General features: G+C 40.4%; 1 protein-coding gene across 8 annotated transcripts in view; it reads left to right on the forward strand.

Annotated features, from left to right (window-relative positions):
* TNIK (TRAF2 and NCK interacting kinase) overlaps nt 1-16275 on the forward strand; it is a 455189-nt gene that overhangs the window by 369837 nt on the left and 69077 nt on the right. For 2 of the 8 annotated variants that reach the window (XM_011998297.1, XM_011998298.1), the window contains exons 13-16: nt 2340-2450; nt 3283-3369; nt 4451-4639; nt 13663-13827. In XM_011998297.1, coding sequence (XP_011853687.1) covers nt 2340-2450; nt 3283-3369; nt 4451-4639; nt 13663-13827 — 552 coding nt within the window. The remainder of the gene's footprint in view (nt 1-2339; nt 2451-3282; nt 3370-4450; nt 4640-13662; nt 13828-16275) is intronic. The other 6 variants (XM_011998301.1, XM_011998302.1, XM_011998299.1 and 3 more) reach the window with 3 other exon arrangements.

A 16275-nucleotide genomic window follows, 5' to 3' on the forward strand; every position in this document is an offset into this window, starting at 1 on the left:
ATAGACGGATGGTTGGAGTAAGAAACTTGAAATGTTAGCTAAATTAGGGCTATTTCCTGCCAGGATCCAGATCTGTACACATAATTATTTTATTCTCTGTGCTGGCACTGATTCACTTTGGTTGAGTATTGGAAATGTCTCTGTTTTGGGTCTGTAATCCAAATTATTCAGTCCGTGTCTATGCTGATGTTTTCTACTCGCATCTTCCTATATTATTTTTCTGTAAAACAAATACTCACATGTCTGGGATTTGCCTCATGCTGGTACCCACCCCACTCCTGCTTTTCCTGCTTTTCTCTATCCCATCGTCCAGTTTCCCCGTGGCCCGGAACTTCACCTGCCCTCTTACAACCTATCGTCACCAAATCCTGCCTATTTTATTTTGGTCTAATTCTAATTTCTGCTTCTAAATTGGTGTCCACTGAAGTCCTATTAGAATGACCAGAAACCTGTATAGTTGTTAGTCTTTCTTCCTCTTGGCTGTGTCTCTATCCTCAGCAGTGATTACAAACATGGACTCTCATCCCGCCTTTGCTGAAATCATCGATGCCCTATCGTTTTATGCCTAGATCCACAGAATGGCCTTGCACTGCTTTTCAGTTTCTAGTGTTGCCCCTTTCCATGGCTGATGGGAAGGCCTTTTGAAAATGCAAGTCTGATCAAGTCATTTGGCTGCATGAAGTCCTCCAATAGCTCTCCTTCGCCTGCAATCTAAGATGGACAAATCACTGTTGATCTGGAAGTGACAGAAACTGAGTCTTAAGAGATGCAGCTTATCTCCCAAGACCCAGAGGTTACTGGAAGACAGCAGGTCCAGAGGATTGCTGCAGGAGCTCCATCGGGAGCGCTTCCGCATGGGCTTCTTTGGCATTTTGAATCTCTGTAGTTGGTTTAGCTGGGGCTGAGACACAAAACTTGTGTACAAAACTATCTCCCTGGTTGTGTAGAGCTAACTTATCAGTGTGAGACAGTCACAATTTACTCTCCTCTGGGTAGGTACCTCATGTTTCCTGAGCCATGCAGTGAAATCGTATTGAGAATGTTACAAGGGAATGGGCCCCCTGGTATGTCCCCTCTGAACTTCATATATGAGGAAAAAGAAATCCCAAAGCCAGTAAAGGATCCGACACAAAGGGCCAGCCGCCTCTCTCAAAAGGCACACTAATGCCATGATGTATGAGAAAACACTTGGTAATATGTGACAGTCCTGTGCATTGCAGGATGTTTGGCATCATTAGCCTCTCACGCTAAATGCCAATCATGCTCCTCAGTCATCGGAACCAGCAAAAATACTCCTCACATGCCCTTAGATAGTTGCAAATGCTTCAGCGAGAGGTAATGGCACTGCCCCTACTTGAGAACCAATGGCTCCTGTAACTGCTTGGCCTAGTTCTGACTTCTAAAATGTTCTCCTTTCCTGAGAGTATAATGAAGAGTCAGATACTTTGTAATCTTCCTATCACTCATCTGGCTTCTCTGTAATGATTGAGCTCGGATGCTGGACTCACATTGTCTGGCTTTGAAATCAAGCTCCACCACTTACTGGGTGTGACCTTGAACCATTACTCAATATCTCCATACCTCAGTTTTCTCAGATCAAATGGGAATAATAATGACATCTACTTATTTTTGTGAAGATGAAATGAAATTAAGCATGTAAGCTGTTTATCACACTGTCCACTGTTGGAGGTATGGTAATTGTATGAGGTGATGATGATGATGATGGCTCCCAAGCATAAGGGTCTTCTTATTCAAGCAAGAACTTGAAATTGACACTTAATAATGAATACTCCAGAAAACACAGACAGGCAGCATGATATATGAGAAAAGGTAGCCGACTAGGTGGGAGTCAGTAAATCCTGTTGCATCCTCTGCCATCGATTCTGTATGCCTTTGAATATGTCACTTCACCTCTCTGATTTTTATATACTCTGAAATTTTTGTGTTACATGGTGTTAAAAGATTGAATGACTTAAGCAGTGTGAAGTAATTTGATAAACAGCTTGATGATATGTAATAAATAACCTGTTTGCATTGGTGTTTTCTACCCCTGACTTGAAAACCCTCACCAGCCGTGGGGAGAACACACTTAACAGGAACTTCTTGGTGAGAGTCCACTTACATGGTAAATGGCAGGATGTTAGCATGACACTGAATCTCTGTCTCACCCACTCCCTGCCAGTGTACCCCCCCAACAGCCCAGGAGAGAAGAGCCTTGGAGCATTTAGGCATCTCTCATTAAAAGTTTGTGTCTGGGGTTCAACAGCTTTTCCTGCTGGCTCCCTGACACCCCCACGAGGGCCTGTTGCCTTCATGGTTGTCTGCTTGTTGCCCCACAGCAACAAAGGCGAGAGAAGGAGCTGCGGAAGCAGCAGGAGAGGGAGCAGCGCCGGCACTATGAGGAGCAGATGCGCCGGGAAGAGGAGAGGAGGCGTGCAGAGCATGAACAGGTACAGCTGGGACCAGGAGCCCCAGTGATGGCCCCCTGGGAACCCCAGCACCAGTCGTCTCTGGGGCGTGGGTCACCTTTTCTGAGGAATGCTCAGTTTACATGGGTTTTTACTCTTCCTCAAGCAATTATGCTCACCTATTCAAGAAGCCAAATGCACAGCCCTGACATTGCCCACTCATTCAGCCTTGCTTCCTACCCAGAGTTTCCTGACATACCCGGATCTTCCGATTCTCCCAACCCTTGGTATCTGATTCGAAGGTAGCACTGAAGCATGAAAAATCAGCCAAGTCCCACTCTTTCACTGCTTCAGAAGAGCTTTTCTACTCATGCCATCTCTGGTCTTTATGACTTTGAGTTATTGCTGCAGGCCCGTCTCTGCTAGAATCACATTCTGACAGCACAGTGAAACTCGGCAGGATGGTTCCATTACAGAGACAGTGCACGATGGCATTCAACAATTGTCTTATCCCTGCTGCTTGCACAGGAGCCTGTGAACTTTACAGCACTGTTAATTCCAGGTAGTCCATAAAGAGAGGACCCTGGAATGAAAAGCTTTAACATGTAGCTGGGCTTCTTAAAACCAAGTAGTAGCAGTAAAATGCTGAGCCATCTCAGTCAGCTGTTACAAGTAGAGGGGCTTGTGCTTTTCATTATGCTGAAATGCATTTGCTTCCACGTGACTTACTCTTCCTGCTTTGTAAGGAGGTATTTGGGTATTTTTCCCCTCCTTCCTTCTATACTTTACTTAGCGGTTCTTGTCACCTTTGAAATTACTGGTTCATTTCTCTTTCTTTCTGTTCCTCTGAATTCTCTGCTGCCTACCTCTCCAGGAATACATCAGGCGACAGTTAGAGGAGGAGCAGAGACAGTTAGAGATCTTGCAGCAGCAGCTACTGCATGAACAAGCTCTACTTCTGGTAATGGGAAAGCCAAGAGCCAGCTGACCTGCTCTGTGTTCATCTTGCAAGTGTGTGTGTGTGTGTGTGTGTGTGTGTGTGTGTGTCCTTCTAACATGCCAGTGCAGAAGAGGGGATCTTCCAAGCCTCAGGGACCTCAAAAACCTCATAGAAAATTAATACATTTTCGGATTGATTTTGCTGAGTCCTAATACATTTAATACAGTTGTTATGCATTCTTTATTAACTCCATTTATTTCTAAAACTTGAGTATGAATCCAGCCTTATTATAAGTACAAACTGCTTTTGGGACCCACTGTGTTTATTGCAGAGTAATTTTTAAGGCCATTTGCAACATGCTGCAATACAATCACAGCAAAATGCGCCTCTCCCATAAGAACCCACCAGCTCTCCAGTCATATTTCATTTACAGACTATTAGCTTTACCCTTATGATGGGAACATTTTGTGTCCCTTGCTCATGCAGCTTCCACTTGAAGTACAGTACTTTTTTTGTTATTATAGCACTGCTCTCCAGATGGGCTTTTTGGTGTATTTTTTTAAACTGAACTTTTTATTTAATGGCATTCTGATATTTTTTAGCCTGTACATAAGCTTGCTAATGGCCTTTGTAGGTCCAAGTTTTATTAAATGAAAGATAATTTAGGCAGTATCTTTTGGCTGCTTATTTAGTTTTGTACTTAATTGTACATGTGTGAGTGGTTTAATTACTAGATCAGGAAGTGGGTGACTTTTTCTAGGGGTTGTATGCTGACCATTTAAATGTCCTCATTATTGCCATTTTGTCACGTGTAATTAATTCATCAGGGACAAGTCATTTTGTAATTGATGGGGTTTGGTAGGGATTGCCATTTTAAAGCAATAGCGTTTTCATTAAATGACACATTCTTGTGTAGATACTAACACAAGGCAGTAGCTTATTTCTGTGGTACATCCTGACATCCTCCTGTCATTCTGTTAGTATTAAGATCCTTCATTATTTAGCATTATTTTGCCTCCATTGCATACTTAACTGGTACTGGCCGATGATTTCTATGTGATAATTTGGCCTTTTCTTTGCTCCTCTTTCCTGATCTGGACAGGAATATAAGCGCAAACAACTGGAAGAACAGAGACAAGCAGAAAGACTGCAGAGGCAGCTAAAGCAAGAAAGAGACTACTTAGTTTCCCTTCAGCATCAGCGGCAGGAGCAGAGGCCTGTGGAGAAGAAGCCACTGTACCATTACAAAGAAGGAATGAGCCCTAGTGAGAAGCCAGCATGGGCCAAGGAGGTAAGTAAGCAAGTGTAGCCTCACCCTGTTGGCCAGGCTTTTGACTCTAATGAGTTTGTCTGATAGAAGTGGAGAGTTAACCCAGTGCTGCAAAGTTGGAAAACAATTCATCATAAGACACATGTTTTGCTTTTGGAAGAACCATAACATGATTTCTGTAGAGAAATGGCAAAATACCTTCCTCCATTTGTGGGGTTTTGTTTTGTTTTTTGGTATATCTTTGTGGTTGCAATGGACTTTTATAGGAAATAACAGAAGATAGAAAAAACCTTTTTTCTGATACTCATCCAACTGAATTTGTGGCATGAGGATTTTTAGTGACCTTTTTGTTGAATAATGTGATAAAGGATTTATAGAATTCTAGGAAGAATCAGTTCCTGTCCATGCCTGGACCCTGTTACTGATCATTAACATTGTCGCTAACATAACTTTGTTCACCATGATACTACCAGCAGATGCACAGTTAACCTCAGACTTGTGGTGGTGGTATTCACTTTTAGGATCAGAGGTCATTCGTGTTTCTTCTACCCATACTTCCTTCATTTGCTTAACTACTAGACTAAGAAAGGATTTTCAGGAACTTAGCGCTATGTTGAGCTATTTTAATAAAAACTGCTTGGATGGGAGGGAAAAAAAGGATGATAGCCAGACAGGTAAAGCAAACAAACAAAATAACTCCAACCAAATCAGCAACCTTTCCTGGGAGTCACTGTGTGAGGTCATGTGCGTAACATGCTGGTTTTCAGTTCAATCATTATTTCTGGCATCTAGTGATTTCCTTTATTTTATGGTGATTGTAGCTAGTCATTTAAAAGGATGTTTTGGGGTTATTTTGTATTTTTACCCAGAATTTTTATATATTGATAGCTCACACTTTTTTCAAGTTATCTAGAATACAATATTACTAGAACCAGATTTCTTACATGAGATCCTGTTTTTCTGAAAATAACTCTTTGTATTTGTCTAACCTATCTGACATATGTACAGAAAACGTTTGATATAATGTTGTCCTAATGTTAATGATAGTGGTTTATGGGAGGAGAAAGTTAAAAAAATGGATTTTTAAAAACTTCTTTGTACTTTTACATATTGTTTAAATCCTTTATAGTGATCATGTATTTTTTTGTGAAAAAAACTTTTTTCTTTTAAAACTTAAACTAAGTGTGTGGAAAAAATTGTTTTGATTTGTGATGAAGAATTTTTTATCACTTTCCCTTATATCTGTAAACATGATCCATATTTACATAGCTATGTCTCTAACATCTGCCTCTTTCTCTTAGATCAGTAATTCAATTTTGTGATCCTACTCCCAGGTACAGCATCGACCCCTTAATAATCCACCTATTCTTCCAGCTAAGCAAAATCAGTATGCTGCTAAGCAGCAGCTGAAATGCTTCTTGGCTGGCAGAGATGCACCACCTTCCTCTACTGCTAAACCGTTTTCTAGCCATGCCAAGCTGAAATCCTCAGCTAAGCCAGACCCACAGCTCCTGACCATGGCAAGTGTTCAGACAACTGAAAAACTAGCCTCTACAAAGCTAATGGCAGTAGCACCTGCAGGAATTAGTGATTCCAGATCAAGACTCCTGTTTGAGCATCACCCATGGAAGAAAGATGGACCAGCTTGCCCTATTAGACTTGGTTTAGAAGACCAACTGAAGCCTCAGGAAGCCTTGAGGACCATAGTGAGATCTCCAGGGCAATCTCACTCCCAGGGATGTAGCCCAACTCAAGAGATAGGATCTAAGGTCATTTGTATGTCTTCTCTCAACATCTCCAAAGTGATAAGCCCTGAGTTGTCCATTACTTCAATTCAGGAGGGCCTTAGAGATTAATGTAGAGCTTGCGGCAGGAAGAGCATGAACTCATGCATCTTTACAAGTGCTTCTACTCTTGTAAGAAATGCTGCATCACTAAGCGACCTCTCCTTGATGCATGACCACTTGGCTTTCAGTGTTCCCAGCCCCAAGCATGAGTTTAGGAGAGGGACACCTACAGATTCCATTGGAAATGATCATGATTTTGTGCAACACATTCCAGAATTTCTTCTTTCCCCTAGACAGCTCCCTCATGCACAAATGTACCAGAAGACAGGGAAAAGCATGGAGCAGTTTTCACTTCCTTCATTCAGCCTCTACCCAGCACCTTATGATTTGAACTTGTCTACCTTGACTTCATTGTTTTCCAGTTGCTATTTGTCCTCATCACTAAATTTACTGGCCTGTCCTCTCTATTCAGAACTAGTTCATAGCTCCCAAGCTTTCAGGAGACATGGGATTCCTGGGGGCAGATCTTTGCAGATGTCATCAAGGCACTTTTCTAGACCTCTTAATTCCCTCATGCTTCCTGGCCAGGCTCCTAGCAGTAAAAGAAACACAGCATTTGAGCATGCAAACAACATGCGTGAGTCATCAAGCACTCCTGATATGAGGTTTCCCAGTCACCGTAAGTCTGGGCCATCTCTGGTGGGTGACATCTTCCAAGGTCCCTGGCTTCCTGGCATGTGGTGTGCTTCCTTTGGGTTTCATGCATTTCCAGAGATATATGGGAACATTCTTTGGGGATTTCATATTTAGTCCTCTACTCCTGGGTGTGGTTAACTTAATCCAGCGTCCAGCTAACCATTGTCTGTTCATGAAACAGTTCCCAAGTCTTAGAGTGGGTGATCATATTTTAGAAGAAAGATGAAACATTTAGTTGATAGAAGGAGAGTGACAGTGCTAAATTTAGGACTGGAGCAATCGATGTACAAATAAGAACAAATAATTGTCTGCCTTGGTTTGAGTCATCATTTTTAACACCCACTTCTTAAAATAGGAATAAAAATGAGTGTGAGGAGCTTTATATTCTTGATCTTTTAATGCTTCTCATCAGCAATGTATGAACTTTTTATGTAAAGCATTATTTATGGATGTCTTTTTTCATATTAGGGAGTCAGGGGCTCAAAGTGACCAAGTAGTAATATACGTTTCAAACCTTTAGACATGAACATAGCTTATCAGTATCTTAACTATCAAGTTATAAGAAAACCTGGGTTAAACCCTCTGGAGGTAAAATAAAAAGATGCCATTTTCTTTTTTTCAAATGCACCCTCTGTGCCCATGCCACCGTCTCCTGTTGTGTAAGGTCTGGACTATTTTGCCCCATGTGCCACTGAAGGTATCACCTAGCTGTCTTCCACCTATTGCAACCTCTTCTGTAATCTGTTCCAGCATTTGTTTTCTAACTCGGCTCTATGCCTTCCCATCAGGTTTTTTTTTTTCTTCTGCTTTGCTTACTTTACCATCTGCTTCTCCTCTTCCTCCTTCCAAATCAGTAGTCCTTCATCAGCAATGTAATGCTCTTATACTGCTTTGTTCTCTGTGTTCTTGTTGCTTCATTTTGTAAAACACAATTGATCATTGTATTTCTCAGTACCTTTCTGATTAATATGTTAGATATTGTAGAGCAAATGAAAATGCTCAATCATTTGCAAATCCTGTTGAGCTCTTCCCTCGCTCCTTTTACTGAGTATTCTTTCTGTCCTGGATGTCACATTGGCCTTGATTTTCAGATTTTAGCCAGAAAAGAACATTAATGTCTCTGCATTAAAAAGACAGCTTGGAGCCAGGCACAGTGGCTCACGTCTATAATCCCAGCACTTTGGGAGGCAAAAGCAGGAGGATCTCTGGAACCCAGGAGTAGTTAGAGACCAGCCTAGACAACACAGTGAAACCTCGTCTCTACAAATAATAAAAATTAGCTGGGCATGGGGGTGCATGCCTGTGGTCCCAGCTACACCAAAGGCTGAGGGTGGGACTTGAGCCTGGGAGGTTGAGACTGCAGTGAGTCATGATTGCACCACTGCACCCCCGTCTGGGCAACAGAGTGAGACCCTGTTTCAAATAAATACAAAAATAAATAGACAGGTTGGGGGCATTCTCATTTTTTTTTCAAATTATCTGCCATTTCTGAGTTGGGATGGAAGTCAGGTATGTATTGTGAAAATATCAGTATGATGTTCTGTTGAACATCAGCAGAATTTGAAGGTCTTCTTCCTCACTTTTTGGATGATGGAGATTCGTTTTTCTTATTTCTGCTCCTTAAATGGCATGGGATTTTCTGGGCCTGGCAGCAACTGTAGGGGCTCCCCTTCCCTTTCCATCCCACATACTTAAAAAAAAAAAAATGGAACAAAACCCAACAAGGAAAAAAAGCCTTGGTTAAAAGAAGAATACAAGAAAATGGAATTTAAATTTTTTTAACACTCCATCATATTCTCTTTCTGTGATATATGCCCGTCACTGGCATGCTTGTTTGTTTGCAAACAACGATCTGATAAGAGCCAAAATATCTGTTTATTTCTATTAGCTCACTGGACTTTGAAATCACTGTATATAAAAACTCCTTCTCCATCCAGATTTCTCGGCTCTACACCAAAGTGGTTTTTTCTGTTGTTATTTATTTTATATGAGTTAGTTTATATATAAAGTTCTCAAACAACCACTTCGAGAGTTTATATCTTTCCTCCATTTCTGCATATCTCTCTTATGATTAAATATAGGAGAGACCTGGAAGGAAATAGTATGGAGTATGTTTGAGTTCAAGTTCTTCTACTTCCTGGCTGCCTGACCTAGGGTGTGCCTCCTGCTTTCCTGAGATGCAGCTTCCTCATCTGCACATCTGCCTCACAATTGGGAAGCTCATGGGCAATAATGAATGTGCACGTGCCATTTAAAGTTACATACTACACAAATACAAATGAAATACGGTATTCAACGTATTCCTATTTTGTTTCCAAGACTGTTGTAGCTCACAAGGAACAAGTGCTTTGTCTCTTGTTTTGGTCTGGATTTCATATGACCAATTCACTTGCATCTCCTATCTCTTCACCCACCTCTCCCAGGTGATAGATAAGCACTTCTTTATTTCCTATATCAACTTGCTAAGATTTTGCTTCATTACTTTTGAGTTACGTGCTCCATTCACAATGGGATCTATGATTTTATCTGGAATATTGGTAAGAAGTTGACGTGGGAAAAGAGTTCAGGCCCTTAGAGTCAGACAAGATTGCATCTTAAGCATTCCTTATGAATGAGGGTCTCTGCTGTGCTCAGAGGTGACCCAGAGCAGGGGTGTCATCAAACTTGTTCAGTAACCATCTGCCCATGTGGTTTTGCCCAACTATATTACTCAACTCTTTATGTGACTAGTGAGTGCAGGGTCAAAGTATCTAAGGAGCACTTAAAAGTTACTCACTGGCTTCTTTCTCTTTCTCCAGCATCGCCAATAAACACAAAAACCAAAGTGTTTTGTCCAGTTGGGGGAAAAAAGAATACCCATATGACTGTGTTGGACTCACCATGTACTAATTCTGCAGTAAAGCCTTCTGAGATCTTCCTAAACCCTGTGGACTCTACATATTATGAAATATTATTAGAATGCACCCATATAACATAGTAAATATATATTTGCTGTCAACAGTTTTAAAATTACTTCTATAAATTTGTTTTGATATTCTCAGTAGATGTCATTCATTATTGTAAAGTGAGACACTGTAACCTACAAATTGTTCTAAAATATAAAAAACAATCTGACAATTGACATCGATACAGTGTTTCTCTTTATTTATAACGTTTTAAAAAATTTGTTTTGAAATTGTTTTGGAAATCCTGTAATTAACAAATTTATTTTTAAGTTGTCTATATTTGCATAGCCTTTATATATACCAGAGGCCATAGACATTACTCCTGTGCTATGCAGTGGACAACACAGACCTGTCTAGAGCAGAATTTTATTTCTGAGACCACAGTTATTTTTTTCACTATATATCATGCTACAGGAAATAATATAGCATTTTTGCAGAGGTGATCCAAACTTCTCCAGAGTTATTTTAGTTTTCATATTGAAATGATTTTTTAATACGAAAAAAATACTTTTATAGTGAAGTTGATCAGTCTGTGCTAATCTTCTCTGTATTTCTGATAATTCCTTCTACTATGAAATCATTTATAACAGCTATCTTTTGCTGTTACAGTCTAGCACCTTGACACTCTATACCTGATGGTACTGGAACACATTCTTAGTGGTGCTCCTGGCATCTTATGTCTTCTTGGAAGCAGGCAGTTGGAGCAGAAACTTGGCTCCTAGACTTTTTTGAACATCCTCAGGCATCGAAATATATCTTGTTGTTCCCAGTTTTTAATCACTTGTATCCTTCTTCTAGATGCGAGAGGGGTTGGAAGGAGACTTTCTTTTTTTTTGTCTCACATATTTATTTCCTGTTCAATTAGTAGACATAAGTTGTGATAAAGCAGGGGACAGGCCTTTGTCTAGTATGAAAATAATGAAAAGGGCCTGCCTAGATACCCTATCCAGCTTTCTCTCTGTCCATCTGAAGGTGTTATTAGGAGAAGTACCACTTCCAATGTTTGATTTGATCCTGTGCTCCAATTCTTAAGGTGATCCTGCAGTGTAAAGACACTTGGGCAGCATTATCTTCCTAAAGACTATAGGACTAGGTTTTCTTGAGACAAAATACATAATGAGATGCCTCATGATTACACCCTTTTCTTAGATTTTCAATTTTCTTTGGACAAACTTCAACCCAGGAAATTTCAGTACATGGGAGCCTTCCTGAAATAATTTTCAAAGCGTAACAATTACTTATGCCATATGTTTTTAGAATGGTACAGACTAAAATATACTAATGATAGAATTTAGTATGTAAGCTGATAAAGCATAAGAAATTTTTACTAGAAGTACATTAGCAACATCTATACATGACTAATCAAATCCATTAATTGCCTATGAAAACCAGTACCCTAGTTTCTACCCTGTTCATTTCTAATGATAGCTTTAGGGCCCCATGTGGCCTGTGATCCTATTAGCAGCAGGGATGCTTAGACTGGAGCCTTGTTGCTGACACTTCCCAAAAGAATTATCTCAAAAGTGGTTTCTTTGCTCAAGATAGAGTCTTTGGAGACAAACTTTTCTACTATTGTTTTTAATGTTCTGTCCCTTAATGTATATTTAAAGCTATCAATGTATTTTATAGCCAAAAATAATAATTACAAGTATTCCTCACTCTGCATATATTTGGTTCCTGAATTTTGGATGACAAGTGGTTTGGACGGTGGGAATTCAGACACTGAAGGATGCTTATGTATGACTTACCTATTAATGATCTACCCTGAAAATAAGAAAATGGATAATATTTGACCAATTCCAGTGGTCTAGAAATACTAACCTTCTTTCAAAGAGTCTGGCATTTGGAAAAGTGATAAATTGCATGCCTTGATCTCAGTTTATCTATTGCTGTCTTTGTGGGACTTTTTTTTCTTTGTGGTCTTATCTCAAAGCTGGCTTTGTTCTTTTGCTCAATGTAATAGCCAAATAATTACTGCTGATGTAATACTTTGCACACATGCACACACAAAGTATACATGTTCTGGTTTATATTCCTGGCTTTTTGCAGCAAATTTTACTTGGTGTGTGGTAAGCTTCTGGGACTTGGGATTTCAAAACCAAAGCCAATTGTATGTACCCTGCACAGCCATGGTGGCGGAAGAGATGTTCACATTCCTCCTCAGTAGAGGCAAGAGGGCTGTTTTTCATTCTGCAGCTTATCTTATTGTGTTAAAATATATGAGGTTAATATGAGTTTAAAAACAGACTTACTTTGTATATTTGATTGAGTCTGCCTCTAGAAAGATTCAAAATGGGATAGGGAAGATGGGGGAAAATCGCTCTTTCAAGTTTTTATTTCAAATCAGGCAGTAAAATGAATAAAGACTTTTAGCTGCTACATAAAAAATATGCACACAGACATGAATATTGAACACCTGCATGTGGGTTCTTAAAATGCTCAGTGAGTCAGCAGAAGAGAATTAAGGGCTCACTGTAAAGGCCATCAGTGTGGGGAGAATGGTTGCATTATCCTGATGGCTTTGGGAAGCACAACAGTCAAACTGGTCCTGAAGAAATAAAGGACAGGACACAGTAGATCTGGAAGAAAAGTCATAGACTTCTTGAAGTTGTCTAAGATCTTAAGCCATATCTTAGAGTGTGCACCTTGTTTATCTAAGTTTCTCTTTAAAACTGCCCTCCAAGGCAGTCTTTGTGCTGTAAATATGTACTAAAGGTAATGATGACCTGTTTAAAAAGGGTATTCACCGGCTCTGTGAGCATTTCCCATGAAGCACTTGGGATCTGTTATCTGCTTTGGGTTGAAAGAGACTCTGGAAGAAAGGGAATGATAAGGAAATGAAATAGTCTGAGAGAAGACAGGGTTAGAGGGGAAGAGAAAAGGAGGAGAAGCAAGAATGAACACCACATGTGTAGAAACAGGGAGGAAGAAAGGGGAGAGCAAGACAGTGGAGTCCAAGCTGGGCATGAAAGAATGAGACGGGGCAGTGTATTTGAGGAAGCAAGAAAGACAACTGGAAGGAAAGACCTCTAAAGACAGAAAAAGAAAGTGACACAGGAAGTCTGTTTGAAACAGGCCACGCTCATTAAGCAGGCAGCCTGGAACACCCACTCGCCTATCAGTAGAACAGTGAAGAAATGGAGGGTGCGTGCACTCAGCTTCATCCTCTTGTTCCTCCTCTCATGTTCCATGAAGCAACCCAAAGCAATTTTCTATGTTCCCCAAGTCATCTAAATGCATGCTACCATTCCCTTTGATTGTCTAGAGTGCAAACTGTCTTCCTCACTGACCCCATGGCATTGTGACCAATCAGTAAGATAATATCACAGTCAATACAAGATAAACTCTTAGCAGGTCACGAATTCCCTGCTAACTGACTAACACAAGATAATGAGTAATGGAAGAGTGATGGCTTGGGTGTTCTATGTTGTTGTTGCTGTTGTTAGTGTTTGCTCTTTGCAAATTCTTGATGCAGTGCAGAAATAGAGTTTTGGCTTCTGAAAATCATTTAATCAGAGGATTCAAATGGCTGTGCAGGTGACTACAGAAAATCCTTACTAGAAGGTGAATCTACTATACATTGAGGCTGTCTTCTTTTTTTTTTTTTGGCTTGTAGGTAGAAGAACGGTCAAGGCTCAACCGGCAAAGTTCCCCTGCCATGCCTCACAAGGTTGCCAACAGGATATCTGACCCCAACCTGCCCCCAAGGTCGGAGTCCTTCAGCATTAGTGGAGTTCAGCCTGCTCGAACACCCCCCATGCTCAGACCAGTCGATCCCCAGGTACAGTCTTGCCTCCATTCCATCAGGCATTCCTATAAGGTGCACAAGAAAACCTATTAAAAGCCTAGGGAATTGTAACATGGATTCAGGCATAGCGTCAAATTATTATCCTTCATATAGAATTTATAGTAATATAGGTGGCCCCACTGATTTTGAAGAGTAGAAGAAAAGGTGAGAAAGAAAAAAGTGTCACCCTTAAACTCGAGTCAACCACAAACTCACTTCTGTGTAAACTGGCCTCTCTGGAGACCCACAGGAGTTTCTGCAAGGTGAGAACAAGCATTCTTTTAGTTACAATTACCAAAACTAGAATTCATAGAAACCTTTGAAGTGTGTGTATGTGTATACATTATATATTTTTTGTTTTCTTGGGACTTTGGCATGAGCCTGAAACTGAAAAAATTAAATAGACTTGGTTAAGTAAAATTACATCTTCTAAGGCAGTGGTTCTCAAAGTGTAATCACTGGACCAGCAGCATCAGCCATCACCCAGGAACTTGATAGAAATGCAGATTATGAGGCCCACTTCAGACCAGCTGATCAGCAACTCTAGGGGTGGCGGAGGCCTGGCAGTCTGTAATTTCACAAGCCCTCTAAGTGATTCTAATGTACTTTACAGTTTGAGAACAATTATTTAAAACTATAGGGTAAAGAAAAAAGATTACTCTACTTTTAGGGAAGGAGGTGGTTTCTGGAAGTTTTTTTTTTTTTTTTTTGAGACAGAGTCTTGGTCTATCTCCCAGGCTGGAGTGCAGTGGCCCAATCTCAGCTCACTGCAACCTCCGCCTCCCAGGTTCAAGTGATGCTTCTGCCTGAGCCTCCCAAGTAGCTGGGACCACAGGTGTCCGCCACCACGCCTGGCTAATTTTTGTATTTTTAGTAGAGACAGGGTTGAACTCCTGACCTTGTGATCTGCCTGCCTCAGCCTCAAAAAGTGCTGGGATTACAAGCGTGAGCCACCGCGCCCAACCAGTTTCTGCAAGTTCTACGGGACTTTTATATATGCTAAAAATGAAATATGAAGTGAAATAGATTAAGGAATTCCATGAAAAATAAAGATAATATAGTTTCTTCTGCCAAATGTCTTAAATTTCTTCCAGGCATCCACCTGTGTTAAGACTTCCACGAAAAATTTAAGGTCACCTTTGAAATATGTAATGCTGTTTGAACTGGAGTTTAAAAGAGTCGTGATAAAATCAAGTATTCTTTAAGTTTGCCTTTAGTAAAGTCCAGGATTTTTCAGCACCAGCCAGCTTGGCCTATCTTCCTCTTGGCTGTTTTTAATTTGTATGTAATTCCTTCATGCCTAACGCTCAAAAAGATACATTTTTTTTAACAGGAATTTCTATTTTAATGTACAGATATCCTCTTTTAAACCCCCTAGCTTTGACCTTGGAAGGTACTTTGGCCTTTAAAGGGGAGAAGAGAGAGAAAATGTAACCAAAGAGTGAACATGTAGCTATTTTGTGACAGTTGATTCACTTACGCAGTCTTCAGGCGCTTCAGTTCGGGGGTTGTGTGGTGTGTCTTTTTTATTTTTTATTTTTTTGGCTCTTTTAAAGGGGGTTTGTGTTTTATACTTGATACTTTTTTAAAGGGGCTTTGTTTTAATATTATTATTTAATATATTTAATGATATTTAACATTAATATATATCCAGTAGATTCTCTTCTGGTCGAAGCTTAATGTTCAGCTAAACTGGGCTTTGAGGATTTCCTCTGAGCTGTCATTAGTAACATTCCAGCACTTAAATTTCAAACCAAAGAGGAGTTGACAGGTCCTTGCACAAAAGAGATATTGCACTAATGTTTGTTGAATTAACAGTTTAATTTAGAAGGCACTCTAGATGTTTTCCCAACCAGGATTTATGGGACACCTTCCCCAAGCCAGGCACAGAGCTAGCCTAGGGGATATGATGCCGAGCATGACAGACATAGCTCCTGTCTCCAGGGAGCTCACCTTCATGAATAGGAGACACACTTAGATAAGCACTAACTATGAGGTGTGAGCAGTGCTATGGCAAAGTGGTGCCCTGCACTCTGGATTTTAATGATTTGTCTTTAAGAGCCACAGTTTCGCTGAAAGACTGCCTGTCTTCCCTGTGTGAACAGTATCACCACATGCCCAGTTGGGCCAGTTGAGATACCTAACTCAAAAAGTTACATCCTGGTGTCAAGAGATAATATGACAGCATAGATGGTAAGAGTCAGCACAGCAGAAAGTAGAATATCATAGAGGTTAGGTTTATGGGCTATGGGTGTAGAATGCCTGGGTTCCAGTCCATGCTCCAGCAGGTGTTATCTGTGCAATCTAGGGTATTGCTTAAGCTCTCTACACCTTACATTGCTTGGTGTAAAATGAGGGAAATGATTGTGTCCACCTCAGGATGGACTCAGTGAGTTTGTAACAAGTAAGATATTTAGAGCAGTTTTTGTTTTACAGAGCAAC

The sequence above is a fragment of the Mandrillus leucophaeus genome, unplaced genomic scaffold (genome assembly GCF_000951045.1).
Source record: "Mandrillus leucophaeus isolate KB7577 unplaced genomic scaffold, Mleu.le_1.0 Scaffold566, whole genome shotgun sequence".
Lineage (NCBI taxonomy): Eukaryota > Metazoa > Chordata > Mammalia > Primates > Cercopithecidae > Mandrillus > Mandrillus leucophaeus.